The sequence below is a fragment of the Corvus cornix genome, chromosome 7 (assembly GCF_000738735.6).
Source record: "Corvus cornix cornix isolate S_Up_H32 chromosome 7, ASM73873v5, whole genome shotgun sequence".
Classification (NCBI taxonomy): Eukaryota; Metazoa; Chordata; class Aves; order Passeriformes; family Corvidae; genus Corvus; species Corvus cornix.
The window spans coordinates 27,688,417-27,714,532 of record NC_046337.1 but is presented as its reverse complement, the minus strand read 5'-3'; the positions used below and the strand labels follow the sequence as shown (position 1 = coordinate 27,714,532).

Below are 26,116 nucleotides of genomic sequence, written 5' to 3'. Positions count from 1 at the left end.
TTACCCTTTCTGTGCATGGCCTTGTAAAGAAGCAGTGTGAATGAACTGAAAGGGTATTTAGTGCTGCTTTGCCATGCTATTGCTTTTGCAGGGACCTGGGTGAAATCAGATCCTGATCTCTTCCCTACTTATTTTCCATGTAGGAAAATTTTTAATGAATCTTTCAAACTTCTGTTGATATCTCACGGGACTAATGGCTTTTTTCTTCTTTCAGCCAAAGAATCTATGAGGTTCACTTGATTTGAACTATGTTGGTCATCTTTCTGCTGGGTTTCAAAGTAGGTCGTGTAGTTTTGGGAGAAACAGAGTCAAAGTACATTGCAGACAAAAGATGATCAAGAAGTTTAATTTAGAGTATAATTGTTGTTCTAGGTGACTTTCTTTAGGCAAAAAGCTGTCAAGTTTGTAATTTTTCTTGACAAGTGTACCAAAGCTGCTAATTAAACACAGTAAAAACAATTATGCACTTTAACAACGAATTTCAAAAGATCCAACCTTACGGACAGAACCCAAAAGCCTTTCTTTATAGGTTAGCTGATAGAATGCTGGTTTCTAATTACTTCTTAGTTATTTAGCAAGGGCAGCCTCAACTGAGAGCAGAAAGCCTTGATTTATAAAGAATTTTCTGCCTGCATTAGTGTGAGATGCAGCCAGGGTTGAACAGGGTTAGTGGCAGTTCTCTCACAGGAGAATTTCTCACTGTGTGCAAGACTGGCATCAACATCGAACCTTTGACGTGTTCAGAGTGCTGCATTACTGGTGTTTCTTGCTTTCACAGATTCACAGGTTTCTTTGACTTCTTTCAATGCTTTCTTACATACTGTTTTATGCAAGATACCTTTTCTGTTTTCAGACTCACTTTTTAAAGCCCTTAAAAGCTGGTTTAAAATGTGAGCACTGATGTTCATCCTTGTTCCTCTGGTGTTACGTGATTGCCATGAAAACATATCAAGATGCACTTTACACCTGTCCTAATGCCCAGCCAGGGCACAAAGAAGTCACTAGTTGATACGCTGCACCTGTCCATGTGATAGCCCTCAATCCTAGCAGTGTTTATCCCATTCCATGGGCTGTAATCCAGCTGTTAATCTGACAAGTCTCTTTTCTCCAGACACCACACATCATCAGTTGAACAAAGTGGTGATTAAAAAGCATCTTCAGAATGAACAATCATTCATTCATCGAAGTGAGTACAAAGATTAGAAAAAAGAGTTAACACAACAAACCATTTCCTGTGCTTGCTTCCTTAACTAAAATTCACAGTGGCAGTAACAGCTAGCCTTGCCTGTCAGTTTTCACAGTCATTCTTTGGCTGCTTGTTCCTCTGCTGTGATGCTGATATCTTAAATCCCTTTGGAGTCTTGGAAAGAGGAAACCAGGTTGTCTTGTGGCAGCCAAACAGGCTCAGGCATTGTTATCCCTCTGAAGCTGTGGAACCCAGGAGCCTAATCTTTGACATAGTTTCATTTCCTGCTTGGTTCCTCTTAGCAGCAGCTTTTGATAGAAATCTGTAGTCAGGCAAGGTAAGTATTTCAGGTAGGAATGTTTATTCAGTGCTTTTAAAACGTTAATAAAATTAGGAATATTTTTTGTGTGCTATGTATGTGTGTATATATATATCAACATTAAAGTCTCATGCTTTCCATAGAGGACTTCCTCTCTAGTTCTGATCTGAAATATTTGGGCAAATACTATAATTGATAGTATGCTTTTTATGTTACAATTTTTCATATTGGCATGAAAGAGTTGGGCTTTTTTAATTAGTTTTTCTTTTATACACTGTTGAAATATAGAAGTGTTCCAATTAGTGTTTAATTACCAAAACAGTTTCATTTGTTTTCATAGCTCTCTGAGGTTCTGGAGAATGTGTGCCAGTGAGAACACCCTATACACTATGAGTATATAGTCATAAAGTCATTCTGGCTTAACAGTAAGGCTTCATACCTTTCTTCATCTTATAACTCCCTGTTTTCTTCCTTAATGCTTTCTTGCAGACAGAGAACGAGAACGCCAGAGGGCATCTGTGGAATTAAACCCAAAGACTATGAATGGAGTAGAACAGCCAGAGCCCCTTCAGTCATCAGTTCAACTCCAGTGTAACCTAGGCAGGCCAAAGTCAAAATCTTCCTCAGTTAAATCACCCAATGCGTCAACCCAACTTGAAACAAAGACAGATGACTCAGTCAAAAAAAGAGGTAAATTGGATCTCTGGTTGCTGTGCTCTGAGGTCATAAAATAGCTGAGGCCTCTAGGAAAAAAATTGTGAATTCATGTAAGTTAGAGATGTGTTGGAAAATAAGAGTAGAATTATAACAAAATGAGTAAAACTATTTATGGTCTACTTAACATCATATTAAACAAAATTTAAATAATTTGAACTAATAATGCATTTCTAATATTTATTTGATCTGGGGGATGCGTTTCAGCAAACATGTTTAGAAACCCAAGAGCACTAGGGAGGGACTATGGGAAGGTCGGATTTATGGACTTCAGTAGAAAAACCACTTCATCCTAATCTGGGAAAATAACATGTTGAACTATTCCTGGTGCCTCATTCAGAAAAACTAAAACCAACTTTATGATTTCCATGCAATTTTTGTTTTCTATTTTAGGGCCAAACATTGAAAAATCAGTAAAAGACTTGCAGCGTTGCACTGTTTCTCTAACCAGATATCGTGTGATGATCAAAGAGGAAGTGGATAATTCAGTGAAGAAGATCAAAGCTGCTTTTGCAGAATTACACAGCTGGTAGGTAAATCAGCTTCAGAGATCCATAGCTCCACCTAGAAATGGGACTAATTAAGCCACTGGCATGAGTGGGGAGGAGTCACTTACACCCTCTTTGTTTGCAGCATTTGGTTTCATAAAAAAAACCAACATGGTGCCATTAGGTAATGACACTCGTCACCAACCAGGAAGTAATATATGCATTTATTGTATACATACATAAAGTGCTTTGAAAAAAAACTTAGGTTTTTTTACTCCTAAATTATCCATCTTGACCTAATTCTTCTGTATCAGATTCAGTGGCAACATATATGAGCAAATGAAAGCTATTCTAAGTATCCTGTCTGGGATTTTCTGAAGTCTCTTTTACCTTCTTTAAATCTCCTCTTTCTGTACTGCATCTTTGATCTTATCTTCTCTGGTAGACAGTCCTTTACTGTCTCTTCATGTCCCATCACCTTTGCTTCTTATCCTACCATTGTTCTCTTAACTTTCCCTCATAGTTTCTTCTAAGCTTCCCGTACATCGTTTTATTTCCAATTCACATCTCTAGTTCATTCTTTTCCCTCACTCTTTTATGTCTTTAATCTGTTTTTTCCATTATAATTTTGAATACTCCTAATCTTCAGCATGTATACCTATGCCCTTTGAAAAGTTATGGCAGAAATAATTGCTGTAGTAGCAAGCTGCATGTTTGTTATATTCTTGTCATAGAAAAGTTATTTTCTGCTTTGAGTTTCACTCGGCCTTGGTTAAGCATAGATGTCATATAAAACCTATGCATTAGACAGTGTTGAAGTAAATAGAAGAAATCTATTAAAGAAATAGACTAAATCTGTTAAAATGTACAATACTTGGTTACAAATCACAGAAGAGTGAAAAACCTTTCTCCTTTAATTCATCCACAGTATTTGTCAGTATTTTTATGACCGTATTTTATAAAAGAGCAGTAGTATTGGCAGGAGTTCGTTAACTTTAGACTTCAGTGGTGTATTCAATGGCTTCAAAGAGGCATCTAAAGTAACTTTAGGGCCACTTGGGCTCCCGTCTGTATGGGCAAAAAATCCAAGTGCTACTGAGCTGATTTTGGGGAGGTTTCTGTTTCACTGAGCCCCCAGTGTACTTTACTGTATGGCAGGGAGAGCTACATTTCTGTCTCTCCAGTGAATATGAGCTGTGATCACCAGTTGTACTAAACTGCGTAACATTGTCAGGATTGTTCTGGAGCCATCACAGTGATTTTTGCTTATGAACTTAAATGTAGTAATAAGATTGTTAAGATGGAAAAATTGAGCAAAGTTCATCAACTTCTTGCACCATTTTTTCGTAGTTCTCTGAGGGGACCTTTCCTCTGAGAAAACTATAGTTGGATTTCATTTGCTGTGTAGTTACACTCACTTTTTTTATTTTTGGTAGCAGTGTTAAAAATACCTTACATCACGTCTCACCTTGGTTGCAGGCAGTCACAGGCAATTCAGTCTTTAAGCAGTTGTCACTCTGGTCATGGAACAGACTTAGAATTCTGTCATGATCTAAAAGTGCAGGGAGGTAGTAAGTTCAGAACTGAATTGCTTCATTTTTCATGTACTCATATTTTAGCTTGAAAAACAGTGAAGTGTATTGCCTAATACAAAAATACCCCAAAAGAGTCTGTAAATGCAAGTACTTAAAATGATGAAAATAGCCTGGACAACATTTTAATAGGCTTCATTTCATTTTGCCTCCTACCAGCTTCAGTGCCTAAATTATTGAAGTGGAGTCTGCTGGAAGCTCTAGAATGTAACAGATCTGTGGTCTGAATATTTGTGCCTCAGCATAACATTGCAACGAGGACAGCACAATGTCAGGAGATGATTATGGAAATCTCAGTGCTGGCTTTGTTGCTTTTGGCAGCTCATAAGTCTAACATTTAGGTTTTTCTTCAAATGAATGAAGGGGATTTTTTGGTTAAGCAGTAAACTGCATGACTTAACACCTTCTTTGCTAAAATTAAAGAGAGGTTTGTGATATTTCATATGATCTTGTGGCCTAAACCTTGAGAAAGATGGGCACAGCTGTTTTAATGCCTTGTTTCCAAAAACTCCCTGACAACTGCTGTAGATTTACTGAATTTGGGTAGAAATCACCCGAGCCAGTGATACATACAGCTTCAGACCTCGTACAGGGATCACATCATATTCCTGAGCTGCACAGCTTAGTGGGTGTTATTTACATGGGAGTTTTCTTGCTCCAGAACTGAACAAAATATCCCTAGTGCTAGCAGGAGAATAAGGTATTGAGTGAACATATTTATTACCCTCCTTGGGCATGGAGTTTCACTGTGACACAGTCAACTTGTCTGTCATGGAAAAATTAAGGAATTCAGCTAATTGTCACTCACAGAATGCTATGGAGTAACCAAAGCAAGGGCATGCTGTCAGGTCCCCATTGTGGTAGTGGTTCAAAAGCTTTTTCCAAGTTCCTCTCCCAGTTGCTGCTGGAGTGTGGACTGGTTGAGATGGACAGCAGATACAACAGCCACCAAGTGCTGTCTGTGTTTGGAACTGCCAGGAATACTGGAATGGGCTCAATACTGTAACCCCTTCCTGTTACACACAGCTGTCACCACCTAAAGGGTTTTAGTGAAGCTAAATGAAGTCAGAAGCTTTTATCTTGCATTGCAGCTGAATGCTGAAACACATATTTAGTTTGTCTCTTTTGGGTTTATTTTTCTTCCTTTGGTAATAGGATAAAAGACCACTTTTGTGTCCTTTTTTGCATTTACTGTCAAGGTCAGAATCAAAACTGCATTGCAAGAGTCAGTAATATTTTTGACTTTCTCATGATCTGTTTTGGTTTTCTAAATCTTTTCATGATTTTACCAATCACAGAAAGAATGAAGCATGCAAAGATAATAGCATGTATCTTCCTCCTACCTCCAGACAGTAAATGAAACCATTATCATGGAGGGAAATGAATAGCACATGTGGCCTAAGACGTCCTGAAGCTTCGGCAGAAAGATTCACAAGAACTTTTCCTTTTAGCAGCAGAAACTATTGAGTGATAGCTGCCAGTGAAACTCCATGTTTCTCTCCAGCTCAGTATTTCACAGCTTGACCTAACCAATGAAGGGAAGTTACTTCTGAACATGTTCAGTAGGTATGCTATGCTGCTGTGTAAAAAGTCACTTACCTGGCAAAATAGTGCACACCCTCCCACAATCTGAAAAACAGTGCTAGGGAGCAGATGTGCTGTGAACTGCTGTAAAAGCTTGGCAGAAAAATGCAATGCTTACTTCAGTTTTGACTTTCTAGTAAAATGGGGCTAATAACGGTCCCAGAAGGATGTTTATTTAAAAACACTGCATTGGGCTCACATCCTCTTTCTTAAAGAGCCTCACTAAGTTTCTGCTAACTGGAGTAATTCTCTGTGTGCTCAGAAGAAGTGATAACAGCTTGCATTTATTCAGCTCTCTTCATGCCAGAAGACACTAGAGCATTTTACAAGCCATGGGCTGGACCAGGCAGGGCACTTTGCACCACAGGAAGTCTTTTACAGTCTCATGTGGATTGTGCTCCTGCTGTGATCCAGCACTCTGGTCACCCCTGCTCTTGCTGGGCTGTGACATTGCTTTCCCAAGGTTATGAGAGCACTTAGCAAAGCAAGCTGAGGGGGCAGTGTTCCTCAGGCTCACATGAGCCTGCAAATTAAGAGCAAAATCTTCCTGATAGTACTCCTTGATCCAGAATTTCTCCTCATTGCATTCAGCTTTGGTGTATGGTTTTCAGGAATACCTTTGTGTGAGTGAGAATATAAGGTCCTCCCCTTACGACTAGGATATAAAATATATTAGAGCATAGCCGTGTCTCACAGTAGTGTAGAGCACAGAAAAGGCAGCTACCAAAGTCCTTAAGTTGCAGGGGAGGGTCAGAAAAGCTAAGTGAACTCTCCTCTCACTAGAGTGCACTTGAAACATTTGTTGCCAAGCTTAAAACCTACATGTGTTAACTGTGTTCTCACTTCTTTTCCACCAAGAGACTGAATAACCATCCTGGAGATAAAAGGAGAGCCCCAGGAAATCTGAGTGAAATGTGTAGAGCACAAAAGGAGCCACCATTCCCTGTAACACCTCTTGCCAGAAAATAATTTTCACGTATTGGGCATTCATACAGTCATATGGAAAACTCAAAGGAAACATCTGCTACTTGCCCATATGGTCTGCTGCTAGCCACAAATAGTCTGTAGAAAGTAGTAAGATTCAGGTTTAATTACACTGCATGCAGAACTGAACCACATAAATACAAGCATCTTTACTCTTTTCTAACATGTTGGTATGTCCAGTGCTTTGTTAAGAGCATGAAAATCAACACAAATTAATTTTTGGAGTGAAGAAAAAGCAGTTGAAAGCTTTACCATAGGCTAGATAAAAAATTGATTCTGACATAATGCTGGGAAAATGGAGTTTGGCAAAACTGACAATTTAAAAATATATTAAAATAGATTCAGGGTAACAATTAGAAAGCAGGTGCTCTATGTTTGCGGAAAATCAAGCAGTTTTTATATTGATTTCTAAGTTAAGGCACAGGAGGGGTTGAATGGGGGAAGAAATAATCTAAAAGAACGTAATTATGTCTGTACTTAGATAGTTGTCTGTACTGACTCAGTGTGGGGTGCTGAGCAGTGCTGCCAGTGTTCACAGTTGTAGAACAGTGAGAACACAGTTGCCCCTTTCTGGGACCCTTACTTGGCAAACTGTAAAGATGATGGTTTTCTGTCACCCATAGCCCAGAATCAGTGGCACCAGATGAGAGCTGCCTGTTTGTGATGTGGTAGTTTGGAGATGGGCAGGTGGCTGGAAAGGCCAGAACTAGTATTGCTTTACACTGAACAGAGTTCCTGTACTGTTTTTCTCTCCATTTACTGGCAGTTCTTATGAGGTTTCTGTCTGTCTGACAGCCGACCTTTGGTAGTCCTTATGCCTCTAAAGTCCAGGTTTTCAAATCCTCTTGCAGTTTGTTGTGATATTTGTTTGCCCATCAGTCACACGATCCAGTCCTTAACCTTGTCAGCACAGAGAAGATAAAAACAGTCTGCTTGCATTCAGGTTTCCTTGGCCCCACTGGGTGTTCAGGTACCTTCAAAGATCAGTGCTTTGACCAAGGCCCCTGGGCCCTGCCCCTGCTGCCTGGGGAGTCTGGGGGAACCTGATCCCACAGCTCTGGCCTCAGGCTGGGTACTTGCCTGGAGAGCTGCAGCACTGGGAGAGGGGCTTGTGCTGGCATTCTCCTCACCTCCTCCAGCAGTCTGGGATCACCCTTGCTGTGCATTAGTGGAGAGAACAGACAGAGCTCATGAAACTGGGGGGAGTTAGGTTTCAATGAGATACTTAAGTCCCCCTTCTGACCCCTTTGTCTTTTACAATTACTTGCTTCATCCTGGTGTTTTTTAACAAGTTTGTGAAAATAGATTAAAGAGGTGAAATTCAGAGCTGGATTACATTGGTTTTTAGCTGTTGTCCATATTTTATGTCCTTGTGTCTCCCCTCTTCCCTCCCAGTCATTCATAGATGTGTTTGTCATCCTCAGTAAAAAACAGAACACACTGGTTTTGAGGCTGTGCAGGTAGACTATTGCTTTTGTGCATGTCATTGTGGATGAAAAGTGAGTATCTCCTTTCTGATCTCAGTGTTGTCAGACTAATGAGAAATCTAGCTTACTAAACACAACAAGGGAATAATTATCTTGAAAATTTCAACTGATGTTGCACCAAAAAGCCAGACTCTTCTTTCTTCGAGGCCACTTTCTGATGTGCTTTTGGGAAAGTTGCCTCTTTTCTGTAGCAGGAGCTCAACAACTGTCTCCTCCTTGCTGGAGTGTGTTTAGGCTAAAATATATAAAACCAGTAAGGTATTCAGATACCTCAGGAGTCAGATCAGAACTGAAACTCAAATAGGAAAGAAATACTTCACAAGTTCATGTAAAAATGTGCGGGATGCTAACAAGCTGTGGTGCAACTCATACTCACCGTTGTTAAAACTGCCAAATTGTGAGATGATGCCTTCATTTCTAAATAACTAAAATTTAGAAATGTTCTTTCAGGAAAAGGTTTTCCATGTCAGTTTTTAGCTTAAACAGGTTTTTGTGATGAGGCAACAAATTTCTAATTCTTTGTAAAGAGATCTTAAAAGAAAATTGCAAATAGACCTTTAATTATGGCTGCTGAAGAGAGCAATGTTAGTGAAGGTAGATAAAAAATTACACAAAATAAACTTGAATAACTAAAAGCCTTTGGGTATTTTCAGTTCTGCTAGATTGTACTCTGCAGAGGAAAGGATTTCAGTGAAATTGATTTATGCTGTCTTTTGTTTATCTTCTTATTGTCAGACTGTACTAGTGATCAGAATGAAAATTCATGTAATCTGGTTTGCTGTGTAAACATCGTGCATATGCTAATATGGGGATCAAATAACCTTCAAGCATTGTGAACATTTAAATAATATTGAGCTAATACTGGAAGAATATAATCTACTGAAACATTGCAAAATACGTAGTGTAACAGCTTTTCCTAGAAGATATTTTCTACAATATATATATTTCCTATTAATATAAAGGAAACTTGAAGTATCATTTCTCCAATTACAAAATAGCTTGGCTAGGCAGTAATCCTTTAACACTTGTAATCACCTAGTACAGGTGATTGGGCTTTATATTTACATTGTCATCACATCATTCTATCTCCTTATGCCAAAAGTTTGACAGGGACAGTTCTAGTTTTTGGATTGAGGTGCAGGATTCTTTTGTGAAATACACAATTGGATTAGAGGTTCTTACCAGTTGTCTTTTCACACTGCTTATGGGTCTAATATTTTTATGATAGACGGGAAGTATGTACAAGAAAAAGAGCATAATACTTAAAGACCAATGTAGAGCTTATCAGGACCATCTCATGAATTTGCATGTAACATCAGCTCAAATGTAGCAGAGACAGTAACAGTACTAACATCCCTCAAACTTGCTTGAGCTTGTCAGCAGCTTGTCAATCAGTACAACTTCAGGGAGCTACTGGGGTCTGTTCCAAAGTGTTGACAGAGCAACATCACTGGAGTATCTTGTATTTTTGTTGATGCCTAAGCTGTCAGACTCCAATAGTGTCTAACTACTCAAACTCCCTTCCTTATGAAAAAAGGGCTCAAATTGTACTTCAGTGTTCAGCAGCTCTCCAGCTGAACCAGCCCCCAGAGGATGCCCATGAAAAAATAGCTCTTCTTCTTCTGGATGAAGAGCCCTGCTGCAGTTATTCAGGATGCCACAGCTGACACTGTCTTCCTCAGTCTCCAGAACAACAGTCATTCTCAAACTGTGCACAAAGCTGGTTCAGGGAAGAGTAAAGCTTATTAAATGCTCCAAGGAGAAAATTGGCATTTTGAGGGGTTTAACAGGGTTATGAAAGGACTCATTCGAATTACACTTAACAGTAACCTCGGTGCCATGCAGCTGGGGCTTACCTTTGTGAGCTGTGTCAGCATGTTTGCCTCCATGTCAGCTTGGTCTTTTTATTTCCCCATCTCTTCAGGCACAATAGGTTGGTTTGTCATAATGCCTAGAAGAGGCAGAAGGAAAGAGAAGATTCTGGTCATCTGGAACCCTTGTGATTCTCATCAGTAAAGCTATAAATCAGCCAGCCTGGCACCCTGAAGCAGCTTTTCTCAAGAGGCACTAATAACTTTAATCATTTTAGTGGGATTTGGAGGTATTGCAGCTGACTGAAAATATCTTTTCTTTTTCACTGTGCAAATACTAAATTTCATGCAGTAAACTAGAGGAAGATTAATTTGTTTCCACTAATGTCAGAACAAATTCTGAATTTGTTCTGAGTATGAAACTGTGAAATGAGGCAGCTGTCAGCATAATTTGCCCCTATCATTGCTGTGCCAGCAGCTCATTGTAGTTTGGCATTTGCAGCTCTTTTGCCATTGTACACTAGTGTGAATCCTGCCAGCCTGTGTAAGGCCAGGCATGAGTACTGTTCATTTGACCAGGAACAGGGCACTTAAGTTTTTGCCCTCAAAATCACTTCAGCAAAATGATTCCTAGAGAGCTGCTGTCTCTCCTGCTGCGTTTCATATCTCTACAGCACAAGCATTGGCTGTGTCTCATTTGCATGCCCTCCATGTTAAGCCTCTGCTTTGCCATGTCCCCTCAACAAAATTGTCTCCTTCCTGAGCCTTGCTTCAAAATTTCACCTGGATATTAAGCTCAAAGAGTGCTAAATCCTGTGCTCCAAACTGCAGATACCTGTGGTGAACAGTGATATGATGCTGATAGCTCAAGTTTGGTACCTAGGTCATGATCCTGAAAACGTGAGGGGTGAGGAAAGGAAGAATCAGTCCTTTCAGGAGCCTGGTGTGGTGAAGGGAGACAGAAAAGAAAGGGATAAAAATGTTACTCTTTTTTTTTCTGTATCATCAGTCATGGAAATAAGACTCAGTTGATTCAGAGCTATCTTGAGTCTGGTCAGTGAAGGAGGGAATTGAGTCCCAGTGCTTGGTCTACTACAGCAGGGGAACCTGTGGACTGATGATTAGGGCATGGATTCAGCTACATTCAAAGAAAGAAGTGGTTCTGAGTTGTGTGTTTGTCGCCAGAGTCTCAAATGGTATGTGGGAATATATTCAGGTGTTGATACTGATACTGAAGGTAAGGAGATTTTTAGTGCTCAGAGTAATCAGAAAAAATTGACAAGATTATGAACTCTCCAGAACATCAGCTAAAGTAGTATGTCCATGATTTTAAACCCAGTTCCAAACATCTATAGAAAACCCAAGAGAACGTAAACTAGAGAGGAAGGAATTAGCAGAATGTTTTCCCTCAGGTGTCTTTAGATCTGAAATGCATTCTGTTCCTTCCTCTGCTAGAGCTCAAATCTGGTTATACCTGAGTGTGCAGAAAGTTCCTGTAGCACTCAGTATCCAGTTCTCCACAGCATACCAATGGCTATAGGCTGTGCACTGGAGTGTACCAGCTTGATACAACATTTTAGTGTCAAATGGACACTAAGAAGCATTAAAAGAAAATGCTTTCCCAGGAGGTATTGCTGAGCTGAGCTCGGAGCAGTTCTCAATAACATTTTTGCTGTGGTCTAATCACGATCACTGTATTAAGGCTGAGTAGGGCATTTTTCCAGAAAATACATTAAAAATGGTTGAACTCCTAAGTTAAGGAGCTGTTCAGTTTAAGTGACTGTGGGACCTTTATGTGAAAACAGTGGGATCCTAGCAGGAATGAGAGACAAGATTTCATCCATTGGTTTTCCACACTGTTCTTGTCCTTTCTCCTTCTATATGTTAGCATTTAGATTTCTCTTTGTAGCTGTCTTTTTTTTATCCCCTCAGGCCAGATTTTTTTTTCCAGTTTTCTGTCTGTTGTTTTCATCTGTTTATAATGCTGATAAATTCTTGTTGGAGGAAGTGTTGCTCTTATTTTGCATTTGCTGATGCTGGTTGGCCTAGGACATATCTAAAGAAACATTAACTTTTCCCATATATGACACATGGCCATTTATGGTTTCCCAGCTGAGAAATGCGGTTGTACGCTTCCAGATGAAAATTAGTATGTTTCCTCTTTTTAGCCAAGAGTGCTTGTCCTCTGCTGATATAAATTAGTACAGCTGTATTGTCTTCAGGGAGGGGAATCCTCATGAAGGATTCAAGTACGTTAAAGAAACTTAGTTTATCATATTAACTAGTCTGACATGGGCAAAGGCACCAAACTGTTTTTCTCTTGTGTTATTCTTTAATTTTTCCAGTGTTAGTTTGTAGCTAGCTAGAAGGGAGGTACTCAGGTGGTTGTTCTTTAAATTTATCAGCCCTGTCCTCTACTGCTACAACATCCAAACACTTCCCTGAAATATTTGTCAGAGACCAAAATGAAACGTTAGGAATGGAAAACTGTCTAGTAACACATAAGATTTGACTATAAAATATGATAAATATGGGACTGCTATGGCCTTGCTTTCATTCTGGTATTAAAAGTGGTTCTATTTGGCATCAAAATAAAATGTTAGGGGCCAACCGGTTTAGTAAGGATCTGTTGTTAGACTGGAGAGAGGACGGTCCTGGAATGAACTGCACTAAAACACTCTTCTCATGAGCTCTGCTGTTGTGACCTTGTTGCTTGAATATGTTTTCCAGACAAAAGTTCATGTTTATATAACCTGTGTAGTGTGCTAGGGAGACACTTTGATAACAGAGGCAGAAAAGACAAAAATCTGCAGTTTTTTTAATTTAAGAGAAAATAGTAAAGATGATTAGATTCTCTTTGTAGAGGGTAGAAATAGGTAAGAACTTACAAGACTCGTTTCAGCCACCTGTTGTGAAAATCAAGGAAGTTTATTTAAACCATGTAGTTACAAAAGCTATTTGAAAGTAGATTAATCCTGAGAAGCTATGACTATTTAGATTAGCAAGCTGAAATCATCACCTGCTTATTTGGAGTTTAAGCTTAATGCTTATGCTGGAGAATACTGAGTGCCAACTGGAACAAGCGTGTCCTTCCATTGTCAGAGCCTCCCTCTTAACTGATTTGCTCTACCGTGAAAACACCCTGCTGTTTTATTTCCTCTGGTGTGTACGTCACACTAAATTGATCTGGCAGGCCAAAACAATAATTTTAGTCTTGTTTCTATGTATGAAACAAAAAAATGTGTTACACTGCAGTTGTGTTGTCTTACTGCAACCTTTGCCATCAGCCAACCAGCTTCTGTCCCTCTTGTTGACTACTGGGAGGCAGTGTAAAGGTCTCCTCCTCTACAGGGGGCATGGGAGGCTGGGAAAACCCGAGGGCAGAAGACTGCAGAGCTTCTGTTGCAACCCTCCTGTATGAGGCTGGTTGGAAGATTTCAATGAATGGCACTTGAACATGCTCTAGCTGGTAAATGCTTGGTTGTCAGCTGTGTGTTTGCTGTGTGCTCCCCACACTGCCTGCTCACCAATCTTTCCCTGTTGTAGTTAAGGACCTGTCAGTTCTTCTCTCTTAAAGTCTTCCGTCTCTCTTTACTGCCCACTGAACTCTGCATGATCTTCTTTTCTTGCTAAGGACGTTCTAGACAAATGTTTTGGGTTTAAGTTTTCTATAATGTCTTCCTTCAGTAGAAGCCTGTTCACATGTAACTCAGGGTCTTCACTGGGTACAAAAGCTAATGTTTAAGGTTGATTTTACTAAAAGGGTTGAGAGCTCCACTCTTCCCTTGAGTGTGTGCCTAGATGTACTCCTGGTGTTTGACATACTTTCTGCAATTTCTCCCCCAGCTGCTTGAATTTACTCGCTTATGCAAACACAAACATTAATATTAGTGGTGTTTATTAAATGTGAATTTAAGAATAATCTACTGAGGCGAAAACAGAGTGACACACCAGAGCACTGTCCCCTGGAGAGCCTTCTGCAGAGATGCTACTCCACTGGACAATGTTACTGTGTTCATAATGTGACCAATTTACCACACGACCTGTCTGCTCTCAGACAGTTGCACTTTGACAGCTTATAAGCGTTATCAGGGATCAGACACCAAACGTTTGTGAAGGAGAGGCACATGACTCCTTTAGGAAGGCCAAGTAAAAGTGGAACAACTTGACTTCCCAGTCCTGGAGGGAATAGGGGGCAGGGAAACTGACTTCTTTTATGGAGATACTTTAATGTTTACTTACATCACAAACCATTTTCTTGTTTACCCTGACATGTTTTGCAAAAATATCTCTAAGGAAGAGAAGGACCTCATTTCACACATCTTTAATTTTGTTGCATTCTTAGTTTTGTGCTGAGACCTAAACTGTATTAATCTGGGTAGCAGCAATGGTATATCTGGCTTAATTAGGAAACAGGCTGTTGAGTCATTTGAGGATTGCTCTGCTGAATCAGACTGACTTCCACATCTGTGCAGATACATGGGAAGGCCAGTGAGGTGTTTGTGTAAAGCAGCACACATTCATTATCACTAATTTTTTGTAGCTGGCTTGCCTAGGTGTTTCTTCAGCTTCAATTTTTTAAGTCTTACTCATTTCAAAACAGCCCATAATTAATGTCTGAAGTCTGCGTGTAGTTACAGCTTTCGATTTTGTTGTAGTTCTAGCATGAATTAAATTATTATTTTTTTCTTTCTTTTTTTCCTTTTTTAGCATCGTAGACAAAGAAGTGTCATTAATGGCAGAAATTGATAAAGTTAAAGAAGAAGCCAGTAAGTAAAAAAAAATATGCAGGGAAATTCTGGAATACTGTGGAAACAGTTGTTTTGTTTGGCAGAAAATTACACAATCCATAAATTTGGTTAGCAGCATTCCATCATCTTTCACTCTATATGTATACAGTCAGATAAGGCTTTGATGTTCCAGGGTAGTTTCTGTGAGGATTGTACATCAAAATTTCAGTATCATGAAATTAAGGTAAACGAAAAGGTGATATGGAGTTAGATTTAAATTACTTACTCCTTCTGCTTACCTATCAGAGATTTTTGACCACTCTTTTTTTTTTTTTTCCCCCCTCATTTCTGTGGTTATTCAATTACTTTGTTTCCATTTATCAATCACTGTTTGCTTGCTTATATTACCTACGTAAGTTAGAATACTGGAATTACGGAGTAGGGGAGTAGGTTATTGTGTTGCCTTGCATAGCTTTAAGGGAGAATGATCAAGCTTATGAACTAGAACAATTTTTAAAAAAATCTAAAAACAGATGTTTACTGCAGTCTGTTTTCTTAATAATCTATGGGAGCTGATCTGATTCTAGGCTTTCATGTTGTCTCTGGTTTTTGCATTTTCATGTATATATATTCTGATGGGGGGGGGAGGGAATCAAGATGAGCCATGTATTAGGATACCACAATACCTGTCTTACACTCCATCCAAGATACAGTATTTGTATTTACCCCCAGTAAATACAGGGGAACGTGTTTCAGTAGAGAATGCTAAGCAAGAAATTGAACACTAACCAAAGCATTGTTAGAATGATACTTTTCCTGGCAGATGAAAATATCATTTCTAGGAATGTATATAATCCTTTTATTGATTCCTGAATTTAAGGTCCTTCCAAGCAGGGTCACAAATATATGTAACATTCTTGAATGCTTCATTTGCATTTAGAACTCACTTAGTTTACAAAGGTATACTAATTGAATTTTTGTTTAAAAAAATGGTCTAAATTCTCTGTTGCTGCCCAAGTCTCTTGCAGTTGTATGTTTGGAAACTAGAAGGTATGAGTTATGACAGCAAAGATTTGCATTAGTTTGTGTTTTGAATTTTATTTGTTAAATTTCTAGGAATAACATGAAATAGATGTGGATTGGAAGCTCTGTGTTATTCTGGGAAGGAGCTGTGGAGGGATATGTATCAGCAGCTTTTTGGTTACCTGCAGACACCAGGTAGCCATAATCAGCTACAGAGCATGCACTCATTCCCAGAAAAACCAGTGGTAGAATTCCCACTGATCAGCAGACACAGGTTTAAGCCCTAACTGCATAAACAAAACCACATTTTGGAAATCCACTGTCCAGGGCTGATGGTATTATAGGGTCCCTTCATTAATCTTGGCCAGTTACAGGAATTTTTGTAGAAAGTAAACCAAATTCCTACCTACTGGCGTGCAAAGTGCTCCATTTGCACATGGCATGCTCTGTTTTCCTGTTTTCCTGCCAGCTCCATGCATGACAGTGGATGGCCCCAGTACCTGTCTCCAACAGCATGGTTTCTGCTGTCTCTCAAGGTTGCTGTAGGCTGTATAGTGCCTTCAGAAACAGGCAGCAAGTTGTTACAGGACTCTAACATGCTAACTGAGATTTAGAATATTATTTATTTTCATATCTTTTTGCTGCACTCAAGGACTGTTTTACAGTGGGTAATCTTATTTTTACTGTCAACACTAGGAAAAATTCCAAATATGATAATTTCAGGGTTTTTTTAAAACATGGGTTTTGGCTGGCATCTCGTGGAAATAAATGCCAGTATGAGATCATATGGTCTAGGCAGTCACTTCAGCAAAGAGGATGTTCATCTTGGGGAGGAACAGTATTAGCATTACCTAGAATAAGCAGTAAAGCAGAACTATTGGACAAGGTAAGCAGCTGGTAAACTGTTCAATTTATCTGATAAAATTTTCTCACTCTTGTAGATCATATTCTACAAAAAATGAAATTAAAAGATCAGCTGGAGAGATAGCAGCTGTTCTTAACATAAGTAATGATGTAGGCACAGATTTACCCTAGAGGAACTGCAGCCACCTCTGCCTTCCCTGCCCTGTGTGACGCGCGCTCCTCTACAGTCACACAGTTTGTTTGCTCCCACACAGCTGTACAGGTGCAGCTGTGTCTCCCTGTGCCTGCTGGACCATGCTGCACTCAGTGAAACATGGCAACAGGTTTCCCAGAGGAGGGGAGATCCTCATCCCTCGCAGCATTCAAGGTCAGGCTCTGAGCAACCCCATGTATTGAAGATGTCCCTGCTCATTGCAGGGGGGTTGGACTCGAGACCTTTAAAGTTCCCTTCCAGCCCAAACTATTTATGATTCTATGATACTTTCAAAAGAAGGTGTTACCTGATTAAATAAATGATAGTGGGTTAAGAAGCAAACTGTCTGTGAAATATCATTAATTCTCAACTGTGCCGTGGAAATTTGTGGCAAAAAGAAGGCAAAGAAGCCAAGATCTCCACAGCTGTAATGGAGTGTGTCCTTAGGGTAGTTTACATTAAGTACCACTCCCCCTGACTGTATGTGTAAGTTCAAGACAAAAGACTATGACTGTTACTATTTTGCATTTAGATGTTGTTTCCTCTCTGCCATAAGTACTGATCCCATCAGATAGTTAATCAGTTGTTGCTTTTACACTGAGTCACCATGTAGGTAATAGTTGGTGTATATTTTGTTTTCCACCAAAATTACAATGTCGTATTATCTTGTGTATAAGTAGATCATTGCCTCGTGGTTTATGATTAATCTTTCCCTATAAGACTATAACTACTCACCCCTTCCTTACATAGAATATACAAGACAGGCAGTAATGAATATTTAGTATTATTTTTAATAAAGACTATTGGCCTTCAAAGCTGCTTTGCTGTTGAAATGGCAAATGTGTATATTCCGTATGTGAAAGCAAAATGGTGATGTATATGAACAGGGGTTTTTTCAGAGGAAGTGAAATTCCCCTAGGTAAATCAAATACAGCATGTCTTCAGAAACAGGCTGGTGACTCAATGTAATGCTTAATGCTTCTTTCCATGTCTCAGTGGAAGGCTCCCTGTATTTGCGATTCAGAATAAAGCACCAGAAAACTCAAAACAACATGTCTTTGCCCCTGTTTGTCTGAATGTTGGAGGATTGGTTTAACTTTGATTTTCTGACATTTTCATTTTCAGATCTTTTTCAAAATCAGGCAGTTCAGTGAAATATGCTGATCAACTTAATCTGTGCAAGTAGCATATTGGAAGTCCAGTTGAAGTCAGTGGTCCATGTTTGTCTCGCATGTGATGTACCATGTTAATGCCCAAAGACTAATAAATTACAAAGCAATTTACCTTCCTAGCATTAATGGCTGACTATTGGTATTTGGCAGTGGAAATCCTGACTGCTCGGCAGAAGAAAGCTGAGGAGCTGAAGAGACTGGCAGACCTGGCCAGTCAGATGGCTGAAGCACAACTGTCTGAACTTAGGGCTGAAATTAAGGTCAGGCATTCACTTCTGCTTGGGTATTTTAGCTGTTTGCAGAAACGTTTGGGGAGAGTTGTCACATTAACATGCCCAGGCTGTTCATTCCTGCCATGGGCCGAGGGGTAAATAGCTTTCCATAGGGAAAGTGTAGCTTCTTAAAGTACTGTAGCACCTCTGAGCGGTGTACAGATGCTATAGGAGAAGTGTAAGCTATCCCCTCTTCAGTGTAGCAGTGGGGAGTTTTGCTGTTTGTGTATCATTTAGACTTGGCAAGTAAACCTGATAGCTTCAGGTTCAGTGATCAAACACATATTCCCTGCTGAAATGACCCACTTCCCAAGTGTGGGAGTGATCCACCCATCACTGGGCTGTGAGACGTAATTTTGTACAGATGGGATAATACTTGGTTCTGCACAGAGATCTTGTGTACAGGGCAGGGTCAAGAATTTGTTGAGCCTTAAAGTGAGCTTAAGTATTGATTGGTTCTTTTACCATCCATACAGTCTTTTGTTCAGAATGTAAATTACTGTTATCATGTCTATTTTCGCAGCACTTTGTGAGTGAACGGAAATACGATGAAGAGCTGGGCAGGTCTGCCCGATTTTCCTGTGATACAGAGCAGCTGAAGACCCAGATTCAGCTCTGTGGAGAAAGTAAGTGCTGATGATTCCTCTCAGAGTTTTCAGAACATACCTGTTCAGCAGAGCTGACAGCACATGTGCTGCCAGTGTGTGTGTGTGTGTAGCAAGCCCAGTATGAGTGGTGTCTCTGGCTGCAGCAGGACTGCTGAACACACACAAGTCAACTTTACAGTATGCAACATGTTAGACTCACTGTGCCTGGGCTGCACAGTCCATATGCAGGTGCACAGTACCATCTTTGTCAGCAATTTCCATGTATTACTCAGATCAGTTGGAGTTTTCAATCTAAACAGGATCTCCAACTCTAGGGAATACACAAATTCAGTAATTTATAAATAAATAGTAAATTGGAAGCTTCTCTGTGTGAGCATAATGTAATGAGACCAATTCAGTTCTCTCCTGCTAAGAAGTAACTCCCCAGCTTTATAACAGTATTCACTGGGTTTTTCAGGAGCCATATGGAGTCCTAAATCATAGAATCATTAAGGTAGGAAAAGACTTCTGTGTTCACTAAGTCCAACTGTCAACCACCATGTTCACAGTTAAACCATGCCCTCAAGTGCTATATCCACGTGTTTTTTGAACACTTCCCTGGGCAGGCTGTTCCAATCCGTGACAACCCTTGTTGTAACAAAATGTTTCCTAATATCCAACCTAAACCTCCCTTGGTGATACAAGAGACTTATTTCCTCTCATCCTGTTACTTGTAACCTGAGAGAAGGGACTGGTCCCACCTTGCTACAACCTCCTATTAGGTACTTGTAGAGAGCAATAAGGTCTCCCCTCAGCCTCTTTTTCTCCAGGCTCCTGTTTCCAAATCATCTGCCCTTCTGCTTGGAAATTCAGTTTTGCATTTTTTTGCTAAAAGTGTCATGTCCCAGTTGCAAAATAAGAGCCTATTTTTCATCTTTGTCATGCTTTTTTCCCCTAAAAAAAGTAAATAATATAAGGCTTTGCCCAGAATGTTACTCTGTCCTATGGTATTCCAGTCAGGAGAAAACTGGTAAAACAATACTTAACTAGTGCATCTTGGTGGAAGGAAAATAATAAATGTTTTCAAGTAGTTCCTTAAAATACAAAACAGAGAAAATGCTACACAGTCTGCCAATACAAGGTTCTGACTGCATAGCTAAAGAACTGACTGCTTGGAGGCATAACCAGTTTAACTCATTAGACCATAAGAATTGCTTTTGCAGAACACTTTGAAGATCCATCTAACCCCATATCCTGTCTCTCAGTGAAACCAACCCAGGATGTTTCAGAGGAAGACGTAAACTTCCCAGTAATGCATCTAATTGTTTACAGTCACCTCATAGACCCTATCTAATACCCTGAGGCATAAGAGATTGAAAATGCCATAAAGATTATCTTGACTAACAGTACCACAGCTGCTATTGATACAACCATAGACTATTTTTTTTAAACTAAACTCAATGAACTACTTGCCTAAATAACTTCCAGCTGCAGTTAATTCTGCAAGTTAATTATTTATACCTCATTTCAGTAAAGCATTACATAAGCATAGTTTGATGCAGGCCTGTTCAAATCAGGTCAGTGAAGTCAGAAGAGCAGCTATTAGCAGGGGAGCAGTGTCATCCTAGAAATGACTGATAGTGCACTGACTGTCTGCAGAACTTTGCTCATACCTGCCCTCAGTGACCTTAGATGAGCAACTCATGATGATGGGTGTCTTTGACAAGAGCTTTTCAGTGCAAAAGATGTTCCTCTTAGCATCATCTCTCAATGAGACCCCTACCCTGCTGGGAGCTGCAAATACCCCTCAAGCAGAGATTATACAAGGCCTATAGCTACAAACAGCCACTGTTAAGGGCTTTAACAAAAGCAATAACCAAACCCACAGAGCTTGTGCAAAGGAAGAAATGTTCTAGCATGAGAAGAGCATAGACAGCATGTACTCAAAATTAAGGACAGGAAGAAACAAAAATAATTGGATTGACATATGAATGCCCAGCAGAGGGTTGTATCCTTTTCTTGTACACCTTTTTCTGTTAAAAATACATTTTTATGACAAGCATCTGGGTTTTTAAATGGTCTTCCATGTGCAGCAGTGTGTTTTAGGCAAGAGAGAATTAATAGAATTCAGGGATGGTTGTCCTCACTGAACACAGAAGGGAAAATTCAGTTCATTGTGCAGGTCATTGCATTGTTTTTCTGAAGAGGACACCTAGTGGGAGAAGTAGCTGATGTTGGCATAAGTGAATAAGATCCTCAGTAAAGCTAACAGATGATGCTTAGTTACTAAAATGATTCCTCATCTTCTTTCTCTGTACTAGAAGTGAAAAAATAGATAAAAACAACAGGTGTCTCTCTGGAGTGAACCTCAGATTTGTCATCTGTACCAGAAGGAAACAGAAAAATTCCATAATCAGAAAAATCAGGACAGCAAATTAAGATCAAGAACTTCATTAGCCTCAGAATCTTCTTCAAGACTGCTTGGGGCCCATTTCACAAAGGCAGCTTGAAGAAATGCAGAGAGGAATCAAGGATTTTTTTGGGTGCATTTCATACCCAGATATGACAGTGCTTAGTAAATTAGGTGATCTCAAAATACTGAGAAGTAGAGAGCAGGAATATGCTGAGATGGGCAGTAGTGGTTCCTGACTGTGAGGAGCAATCTCACTGCTGTGGTCTCCATGAAGTGGATTAGTGCAATGCATTCAGTTCCAGTTTTTGTAGATATCCATCATATGGAAGAATCTCTTTTACCCATTTCCTTTCGAGAGGAATAAGTGAAGTTCTCTTGGATGCCAAAATCCTGGTCTTTTGCCAGACTCCTTCCAGTTTTAATGTAGTGCCACCACATTGGCTCTTTTATCTCCAGAAATGCTTCGCAGTGAGGCAGATTCACAGGTGTGGAACACTATGGGCTGACTCCCACCATGTTACTTCAACAGTTAGCTTAAGGTAGCTGACTTCATTATTTAAAGTGAGACTGAAACAATGCTTCCAAAATTAACTGTAAGCAGGGTAAGAATACAGCCCTGTTGTTCAGATGTTGATCATTTAACTGATAACATAATCCTTTTTTTATAGTTTCTCACCCAAAGAACAACTACTCCTCAAGAACACCATGTAGTTTAGTGCTGTCTTCAATGACCTCACATGCAACAACTGGCAAGCAAAATACGCACACCCGAAAGTCCTCTAGTAATGCCAAGAACTCTGATAATAAAACAACCAGCAGTAAAGTACAAAGTCATCCTTCTTCCAATCCTACAGAATCTTCTTCTCAAGGAGTCCCAACAAATAAGCAGGTAAGATGTCAATCAGTTGTGAACTAAACTAAATTACTTCAAAACTTTTCAGAAAAATATGTAGCATTGAAAGTTGTTAATACGAAATCAAATACTGGTTTGCGGTCTCTATTTAATTAATTCTTTTCGAAGATATGTAGGCATATACTTTCCAGCTTCATTTTCAAGTCAGCATGAACATACAAAGTAGAAATAGCATATGAGTAAAGACAGCTGTCAGTTTAAAAGTGACTAGTGGCAGTAATAGAGTGAAAAAGAAATACCCTCCATTATATCTAATTGCTATGGTAGAAAAACATGTAGTCCTTGTCAAATGGTCAGTTGATGTGCTGTTGAAGCACAATTACTAGATACACTTTGAAAGTAGAATCCTGCCAGGTTTAAAAGCACATTATTTCAGAAGCTCTATAATACAGGTTATATGCTATGTGCTATATTAGTAGCATTATATTATATATGTATGATACATATATGAATTATATTTTGTTGTAATAGCACCTTAGAATGTCCCTGTACGATTGTTCTTAGGTAAAGTTGCCACTAAAGTTGGTCTGAATTTTGTACCAGTGGGGACATTAGGCTCAAGTAGATGCCTGAAGGGAAATATAAGAGCAGTGTATAATGTCAGTGCATGTATGGAATCAGCTATCCTGTCAGGCATGCAAGTAAAAGTAATTCAGTCACTTCCCACTAAGAATCAAAGCATCCTCTGAGCAAAATATCACAATGGACATGTCTTCCACAATGAGGATTCTTCACTTGACTTTCATTTACATATGAACATCTGTTCTTCCTGTAGTCATACTGTAGGACTTGCACAATGCTTTACTAGGAAAGCAATATACATGATTTGGGAAAAAATCAGTCAGTATCAAGTTCTTCAGGACTTCTTAACTGCTCAGAGAATCACAGAGAGGTATCCTGAGTCAAAAGGGATACACAAAGAGCGTTGAGTCCCACTCCTGGCCCTGCACAGCACCATCCCCAAGAATCACACCATGTGCCTAAGAGCATTGTCCAAACACTTCTTGACCTCTGTCAGGGTTGATGCTGTGACCACGTCCCTGGGGAGCCTGTTCCAGTGCCCAGCCACCCTCTGAGTAAAGAACTTCCTGATACCCAGCCTGAACCTCCCAACACAACTTCAGGCCATCTCCTCGGGTCCTGTCACTGGTCATTACAGTGCCTGCCCCTCCTCTTCCCCTCACAAGAAAGTTGTAACTGCAGTGAGGTCTCCCCTCAGTGTCCTCTTCTCCAGGCTGAACTGACCAAGCAACCTCAGCTGCTCCTCATACAGCTTCCCTTCCAGGCCCTGCACTGTCCTTGTAGCCCTCGTTTGAACACTCTCTAATAGTTTAATGTCTTTCCTATATCATGGCACCCAAAACTGCCCCCAGCACTCGAGGTGAGGCTGCCTGAGTGCAGAGCAGAGGGGACAATCCCCTCCTCTGCCTGGCTGGCGATGCTGTGCCTGATGCCCCCCCAGGACATGGGTGGCTCTCCTGGCTGCCAGGGCACTGCTGAGTCATATTTATCTTCTATTGACCAGAACCTGCAGATTCCTTTCCTCAACAGCTGCTGTTGAGATATCTAGAATTTCATGCCCTTTTCTGTACTCTCTTGAATCATGGCATATTTTAATTTGGCATCAGTGATGAACCTGCCATCTGCATCTCTAGCTACTCAGATGTAGTATGGTATTTGCAGTTCTGGTTTTAGTTATTATAAAGAGACTCTGGTAACAATCAAAACTTTTTCATGTTTTCCCTCTCCTAGTAACAGTGTTAATTTTGACTGCTGTGTTTCTTGGCCTGTTGGAAGGATTCAGACAACCTAACAGTTATCCAATTTCTTTCTGGGTAGAATGGGCCTTCTAGCCAGAGACGAAGATTCAACCCACAGCACCAAAACATGCGGCTCAATGGATCTCATAAGTCACAAAGTGCCAGTAATGAGGCAGATCAAAATACAAAGAGTGGTTCCAGGTCTGAGCACAGAAGACAGCAGCATAACAGCTTTCGATCTAAAAACAAAGGAGCTATGAAAAATCAAGAGCAGTCTACAACTGCAAGGACCACAGAGAATCCAACGCATTCGGAGAAGTCCCGACGGAAGCATCACACGCCGGACACCGCAGACCACAGGCCTTTCCAAGGCAGGGTGTCACAATGCAATTTATGTCCTGCAAGAATGGAGGTCTCTGCTGATGCCACTGTTCTTTCAGTGCCAGCTGTGACTTTGGTGGCTTAAAATGTCACAGTGATGGCAGGCAGAGAAATTTAATCTCTTCATTTTAGTTCCTTGCTCGAAAAGCTTGTTGGTGAAGAAAATAAGTCAGAACATAGTCTTTTAAATCTTTTGCTGCTTAAAACTTGTTGGTATCTTTATTACTTGCTAATTATCAAATTAAATCATACTTCCAAGGCTTTCCCCAGTATGTTCACGTTTATTTTGTCATGACTGTACGGAATCTTACCAAAGCAGCATTTATTTCTTAGAAAAAAGAAATCTAGATTGGAAAGATAAATTGATAATTAAATTCATAATAGCAAAAACCTGTTGTAGATACGTGGTTATACCAGCCAACATTATTATTTCATAGAACAGCCTGTATTAGAAGGATCCCAGGAAGTTTGTATGCTGTGGTCTGCAATGAAATCAAATAATCTTATAGAATTTTTCAGCAAATCTCTATACACCTCTTCTTTTTTGTGCGTGTATACACGTACATGCATGCACACTGTATACGCCGAGAGTATTGTTCTCTACAAGAAGAGTTGACAAAGCAGTTAATTTGATTTTAGCTTACTGTTCCATAATCTGAGATCTTTAAATTCAAGTATAAATTGTATTAAATGTATTACATATTGGTATTTTTCATGGACAAACTATTTTTATGAGGCTGAGGAAATACGCTCATTTAAGTTTGGAATGTATATATAATGGCTATTCAGATGCACAGCCCTGTTCTCCATCCTTATCAGCCACTTTTCTATGACTAGTTGGATTTATTTTTTGCATATGAAAAGTTGCAGGTCTTCTAGACTTGAATTCAAATTATTTTTCTATATTTTTGCTGTAGGAACCATCTGTCCATAACAAGAGCTATGAGTAATAAATTACTTAGTCTTTATGTTCTGAGTCTGTATTTCAGAAAACCTGTTTCTTCCAAATAATTAAAATCTTCTTTCTAAAATACTCTGGTGTTTGCTGCTTTGCAGTGCCTAATCTTGTGCTCTTACCCAAATCGTATTTGCTTAGTTGAACTGGTATCAGTGGGAGGCTTTCAGCTGAGTTTGGACAGGACTAGGCTTTTGCTTCTAGCTTGATTCTAATGCCACAGCGCACAAAACAACCTTGCCATGAGAGCAATGAACGCATTTTAAAGTAAGTTACTGTTTAACATAGTAAGGTGTCAGAATCCAGAGCTAGCATCAGGTAACCTATTGGCCCAAATGTCAGAATCAGAAAGGTGTAAAAGGTCAGTAAGATTGACCTCTCCTCTCATCCAGGTCAGTAAAAGCAGGAGGACACTTGAGCAGCTTTAGAAGTTTTTACACCTAGGTGATTGTTCGCTGTTGCTTTTTACCAGTTTCCTCTGCCTAATTCCTGTTCATTGACTGCACACTTCCTTAGTACTGACAGGACTGGTATTCCTCTGGGGCCCTTGAAAAATAATCTCCAAGGGAAGAGCGAGGTGCATTCCTTAATTTTGTTTTTCTCTTGATATACGCATACAGTGTCCCATGTGTGAATATTGGTAAAACCTGATTTTAAAAGGCAAGTAACTCATCTTCATCTGGAAGAG

The 26,116-nt window shown here is 39.8% G+C and overlaps 1 protein-coding gene across 4 annotated transcripts in view; it reads left to right on the top strand.

The window, feature by feature from the left end:
• SPATS2L (spermatogenesis associated serine rich 2 like) overlaps positions 1-25,506 on the top strand; it is a 79,433-nt gene extending 53,927 nt beyond the window's left edge. For all 4 annotated transcript variants that reach the window (XM_039554632.1, XM_039554633.1, XM_039554634.1 and 1 more), the window contains 7 exons: positions 1,995-2,195; positions 2,613-2,748; positions 14,876-14,934; positions 18,298-18,407; positions 18,943-19,045; positions 22,088-22,308; positions 24,172-25,506. In XM_039554632.1, coding sequence (XP_039410566.1) covers positions 1,995-2,195; positions 2,613-2,748; positions 14,876-14,934; positions 18,298-18,407; positions 18,943-19,045; positions 22,088-22,308; positions 24,172-24,558 — 1,217 coding nt within the window. In that variant the 3' untranslated portion in view covers positions 24,559-25,506. The remainder of the gene's footprint in view (positions 1-1,994; positions 2,196-2,612; positions 2,749-14,875; positions 14,935-18,297; positions 18,408-18,942; positions 19,046-22,087; positions 22,309-24,171) is intronic.
• Positions 25,507-26,116: the final 610 nt, after the last annotated feature.